This window comes from Malus domestica, chromosome 02 (assembly GCF_042453785.1).
Source record: "Malus domestica chromosome 02, GDT2T_hap1".
Classification (NCBI taxonomy): domain Eukaryota; kingdom Viridiplantae; phylum Streptophyta; class Magnoliopsida; order Rosales; family Rosaceae; genus Malus; species Malus domestica.
The window spans coordinates 14,418,949-14,424,796 of NC_091662.1; the positions used below are offsets into that span (position 1 = coordinate 14,418,949).

At 34.7% G+C, this 5,848-nt stretch overlaps 1 protein-coding gene across 4 annotated transcripts; it reads right to left on the reverse strand.

Annotated features, from left to right (window-relative positions):
• Positions 1–4,191, reverse strand: LOC103403019 (abscisic acid 8'-hydroxylase 4-like). 4 transcript variants are annotated; one of them, XM_008341834.4, is made up of 9 exons: positions 3,950–4,191; positions 3,547–3,865; positions 2,820–2,969; positions 2,413–2,661; positions 2,082–2,171; positions 1,362–1,440; positions 725–831; positions 518–636; positions 1–416 (listed from the first exon to the last, which is right to left on the reverse strand). In XM_008341834.4, exons 1-9 carry the CDS (start codon positions 4,144–4,146, stop codon positions 296–298), a joined length of 1,431 nt encoding a protein of 476 aa, XP_008340056.1. In that variant the 5' UTR covers positions 4,147–4,191; the 3' UTR covers positions 1–295. The 4 variants fall into 4 exon arrangements, with proteins under 4 accessions (XP_008340056.1, XP_008340048.1, XP_028947754.1 ...); XM_008341826.4 differs by having other exon boundaries at positions 1–419; XM_029091921.2 differs by having other exon boundaries at positions 1–433.
• Between the last annotated feature and the right edge of the window lie 1,657 nt (positions 4,192–5,848).

The following is a 5,848-nucleotide window of genomic DNA, read 5'->3' on the forward strand; positions in this document are numbered from 1 at the left end:
GAGAGAGAGAGAGAGAGATTTTTTTTTACTCTATTTTTTGTTTACAATAAAAGGGAAATGAATGAGAATGATTCGTTTCCCCACACATTATCACCACTTGAGTAATCGTAAGAGCTTACATTTATGTATTTTTGTTGGACTCTCTCTGTGAAGTGGTAGACACTACAGAGAACAGAATGGCTATATATAAAGAAATATATATATATATATATATTCACTGAGGTAACAAGATGATCAGTTATCACCACTAAATGCATGTATACATATACTCCATCAGTTTTTCATTTCCTCCCTGCTAGCCTGGCCTTGTGGTCCTTAACTGGCTTGAATCCTTCCAAAACTTGGCTGGAAGTCCTTGCTGAGGTATTGGAAATGGGTCGTAATGAACCCCCCCACTCGACCTCACCACTTCCCATCTGCTGCAGATTAAACACTACCAATATCAAAATTTGAGTTTTTGACCTCTCTGATTTATAATATATATATATATATATTATATTTCTCGATACATTCTTACCTAAACTTGTTAACAAGATGGTGGATGAAAATAAGCATCTCCAGCTTGGCAACTTCATTTCCTGGACAGATATGAAGTCCGTTTCCAAATGGCATGAATGTGTTGGGTTTTACTCCGAGCTTTGATGCAACAAATTAAACATAACTAATTTAGTTGGAAGCTCCTTAAATTTTCTTTAATTTACGTTCAAACAATGTCCACATATACCTCAAATCTTGATGGATTGAATTTATGCGGATCAACAAAGAATTCAGGATTATGATGGATGTTCCGGAACAAAGGCAGTACCTTCCATCCCTTTGGGATCAAGTATCCTGTTGGACATGACAAAAAGCAGGCAACTAAGTAAGTTAACTTCACATTTTCATAGCTAGGGTTTCCTTCTTAATTTTCCTTCTTTTCCTGTAAGTGAACTTGTTGATTTAAGTTTCTCTTCGGAATTACAGCAGGGGAATTGACAATTAATGTGCCTGCTAGGGTTTGACAGGGACTGAGTTTTTGCCTTTTATTAGAGTGGGGTTCTTGTAAATATAGGTCACTAGTAAATGTACTACTATACAAAGGGAAAGCCTTGTTATATATGTACTTTTCCTCAATAATTGAGTTGGATCTTTCTCTTTCCAGGCGATGTCATTTGTGTTTGTGCTATCAATCTCCAACAGTAAAGTTAGCTAGCTACTACTTTTATTTTCCTTGTCATGGCTCTAAGAAGAACTTACCTGTAATGAGGATAACACTCCTCTATCTCTACACTTCTGATGTGACGAGAGATGTAAATACAAATTAAGGGCGTACGTGTTGCTTATAAGTTTCGTTAGGAAAGTAATGATATCATTAAGCCTACCTTTGTATTCAACATCTTCGACAGCTTCCCTAAAGGTGAAAGAGACGATGCTTGCCATCCTCAAGCTCTCCTTTATAGCCTACGAAACAAATCCCAGTTTAGTTTCTCGTTCACTTTGATGCATTTTAGAAGAAGAATTTATTTGAGAAAGTAGGAACTACGGTTGTATTTAATGTTTTATGTTCAATAATGTGAAAATCAGTGATAGACATCTCCCACAAACCACGATGCACGACATGTGATCAATTTATTATTGGTTTGTGGTGTTCATCAGCTAGCATATAATGACATATCTTTTGATGTGATCATAACATTGTTATGCGGTGTTATTAATTTTCTTAAGTTCTACGCAATTTTATTTTGTAAATGTTATAATCCAAAGTAAAAGTATTAAAATATATGTAACGCATAGATCCAAGGGCCGAGTCAATATTTTCATTGGTGTACTAGATAAAATAATTACCATAAAGTAACGTAATTAGGTGGGCTATACATAAGTATAATACATAGACTATTAGCAGAACTTCAAACTAAATCTTCTTAGGTTACAGCCCACCTTAGTCGTAGGTGTAGCTTCGCCAGTGCGTAGATCACAACCACTATGTAGCGTTGTTGTGATAACACCCAAAAAATTCCATTGTACCACGGTAAAAATGTTATATATACCTAAGATTTTCTTGAAAAGTATTTATGAGCATGTGATTGTCAAACTGTACTTACCCTGCTGGTAAGGGGCATATTTCTAGTCTGTGACCAACTCAGCGAATGACTTCCTCCTTCATTTGATTCAAAAATTGTCTTCTGTTCTATCTGTATATGATAAACTTCTCATTAACGTACCGTAACATTTGGTTCTAATTAATATTGATGCAAAATGAGGCCTATTAACAAGAGTACGTAATACTTTTTAAATAGACAAAAATGACGCACTTGCTGACATATAAAGTGTGTTTTACGTATAATGATCGAATCCACCTTTAATAGAGAAAGTATTAGCAAATGTGATAGTTTTGTATGTCTCAAAAACTTTATTAAAGTTATAAATTCTGACCTGGATAGCTTCTTGAAGCTTTGAGTCATCGTGTATGTATTTGATCATCCAAGTTAAGAGACTGGCTGTGGTGTCCTGAGCAGCAAACATTACTCCAATGATGTTGTCAACGATTTGATCGTGTGTTAGTGCTTCTCCCTTATCATCTTTGAAGTACAATAGGTTGCCCAATAGATCTTTACGCACCAAACTCTTTTCTTTTCTCTCTTTTATTATCTCACCGAGAATTAAGCTCAGTCTCCTCCTTGCCTTCACAAATGAATTTAGATTCCCATGCAGTCGCACAAAGATATTGTACAAGAATTGAACATTAAAAAACACGAGAGTAAATTAGTTTGATTAGTACCTTCTGATCGAACTGATCACGGTAAGTAAATTGATAATCATTGGCACATTATTATGCTTACCAAAACCGATTTATTGTACAAGGTGCCTGGGAGTTTTGTAGGGAAAGAATTGTAGCCTTTGTCTAGAGTGTAGTAGTTTTTCTTGAGCATCTCTTTGTATTGATTGTTCAAGTGACCAAAGATAAACAAGACAGCAACATCGAAGGTGAACTGCATGCCATGATTATGAAGATGATCAGTAACTAAATACCTAGAGATATTGAAGAGTCCAATTAGTTTAAGCATCATCGAGTAATACTTATAACCCAGTAATTAAAAAAGTTTAAAAATTCGTAGTCAGAATAAGTATTTATAACTACACATTAAAAAAAAAAAAAAGATAAGTTACACGGCATGATTGAATTAGTAATACCACGGGCCACTACCCTAAAAAATCTCTTTTAGTAAACAAAAGCTTGTTGGTTTGGGGGTTCTAAAATTAGTTTAAAAGAACCGAAAAGAGAATTGTTTATAAACTGTTGTAGGGAAAAAAAACCGACTGTTTTATATGTAAACTAAAACTTTGACTGTACGAGGGGATAGTTTATCGTTGCACATGCATAAATGTAACTTATGCAAGCATGTTAAATTTTATGAAAAGTTATGCCATTTTAAAGTTGATTTTACAGACACAAAAGTACACACACACACACACACACACACATATATTCCAAACAATTAAGTGAATTACTAAAAAAATTAAAATATACATACATATTTATAAATAAAATGATAAACCTTGACCAACCTTCTTTAACTCATAAAAGGTGTTAACAACTTTTCCAGACCACGAGTCTAAGGTAGAAATGGCAACGGCTTCAATATCTGGCACCGAGTTTCTGATAACATCCAAGGACAAAGATCCTTGGACTAATCTTCTAATCTGTGCATGGTAGTCATCTTGATGGAAGAAAAGTGCTGAGGGACCAATTAATCTTTCTTTACTTTGAGGGTATGTAGGTTTAAACAAGTGTGCCTGAGTCACCAGCACAAACCGCACAGCCTCTGGGCTAGACAGCATCACACAAGGACTGCCAAGTATGTGAGTCTTGAAAACTTCTCCGTACCTAACATTAATTAACATAAATTTAATTAAAATAATTAAGTTCATCCAGTCTTGATAAGCATATGCAGTGGATTTAATTACTTACGTGTTGTGCCTAGAGGAAAAAAAGACATTAGGGTTTTGAGAGTATAGTTGCATGGTTTCACCTACATAGGGCCATCCCATTGAACCTGGAGGTAGATTTGCTCTAGGTTTCCGTGATCTCACTTGTTTTGCAAGTAATAAGATGAATGGAAAAAGAGCAATAAGAAGAAAATTGTAAAGAGGAAAAACAATATACATATTGCTCTCTTTGATCGATATAGCTAAGGGCAGTATATGATTAAGGACATTGTGTCCAATGAATATGGCTATGCTTATTTATATAGGAGTTGTAGGCAGGTAGCGACAATTTGTGAGTTATTCGACTATTCTCTGCCACCCGATTTCAGTGGACAGTGGCTACCCTGCCAGGCCAATGTCTGATTGCCCGACCTGGTTGCACAACTTTTCAGTGTCCAAACCAACCCACAATTTTACGTCTCAAAACGGTTGTCAATGCTACACTCGTCAATATTTACCAAAACAAAAAACAACAAACTTTAGAGTTGTTAATTACCATTTATTTTTTTAAAGGTAATAAGTATTTCATTAATTGAATAAATGAGTAACATATTTAACTAAGCAAAAGATAACACTCACAAGGACAAAACCTTGCATCACTTTCTAATGAACTTACAAAAGAAGATCTGCTATGAGTCATTACAAAGATATTCTTATAGTCCTTTGTTAGACGAACAGACAATGAAAGCACAAACCAATTAAAAATAAAAAATAAAAATATGACACAAGACAAAATAAACTCTTCATAGGTACGACTCCTATTTCAATGATAGGAGACCAGCACCTAACCAATATGAAAGATAAGTTCACAAAGCCTAAACCCTACGAGTTAGACGTAATACCGTCAAGAAACACAAGATAAACATCGTACCATCACCTGAAGACTTTGCAACAAGAAGAAAACATGATTGTGAATCTCTCGAACCACTACAACGACCTAAAGACCGCACCACCCTTTGATGATCTTGCAATCGTTGGCAAATCTCTACTATGAGTCACCTCTAACAAACATTGAGCTTCATCCGCATAATCCTTGCCAAGCGCACAAATCATAAAACCACCACCTCAGACTTGAACAACAATTGTCACTTAAGATCTGGTTAAGCAGTAGGTAATGTTTAAAATATCGATTGGAAATGTGAATATGCAAATTTATGGAAATATTGATGGATATACTGATACCCATATTGGTTGCCTTCGATGAAAATTTACAATGGTTGGGTATATCAACTCATTCAGATTTAGTCAAAATTAGAGAAAATTTCTCAAAAAAAAAAAAAATTCAAAAGTTTGAAATCTACAATAGGTTTTGGCAAAATTTACATAATGAATTGGTAAATATTATCAATATAGGGTGAAGTTTACATTTCACCCCTTTTTCCATATCGATCCCTAGTTTTTAAGATATTTCAATAAAAATTTCGTGGATATGTTAAACATTGGCAGTAGGTCATAACAGCTAGAAAAGCTTTCCTCCTCATAAAGAGAGAGAGAGAGAGGGAGCACTACTAAAAGAAAAGAGAATAACCGGATCAAGAAGGATTAACGCCGACGCAAGACAAAGGCTGGAATTGGGGGCGGTAGATGTTTCTTTAATATATTTTTTTCAATAAGTACTTTATCTCAAGTCACTACCGATGATACTTTTTTTCCCACTCATATTTTTGGTCCAACGGTATTAGATTTTGAATCAGGCAGAGACTTAGCCAAAAAAATTCTGGTGAGATGAGGCTAATGAGCCATAAAAAGTAGAAATAGTTAAATGAAGAAGCCACAGTATATTGAAGAGAACAACGTAGATTCTTGAAATTTTGAGCAACAAAATACTTTCTTCCTTATAACAAAATATTAAATATTGACTGTACTTAATTTTTATTTCTTT

Bases quoted from the DNA above. Each gene is read 5' to 3' on its own strand.
- LOC103403019 (XM_008341826.4), bottom strand. From the start codon at position 4,146: ATGTATATTGTTTTTCCTCTTTACAATTTTCTTCTTATTGCTCTTTTT. The intron at 3,866-3,949 runs GTAAGTAATTAA...AATTAATGTTAG, and splicing joins TTTTCCTCTAGGCACAACAC to GTACGGAGAAGTTTTCAAGA. The intron at 2,662-2,819 runs GTAAGCATAATA...TCATTTGTGAAG, and splicing joins TGTACAATAAATCGGTTTTG to GCAAGGAGGAGACTGAGCTT.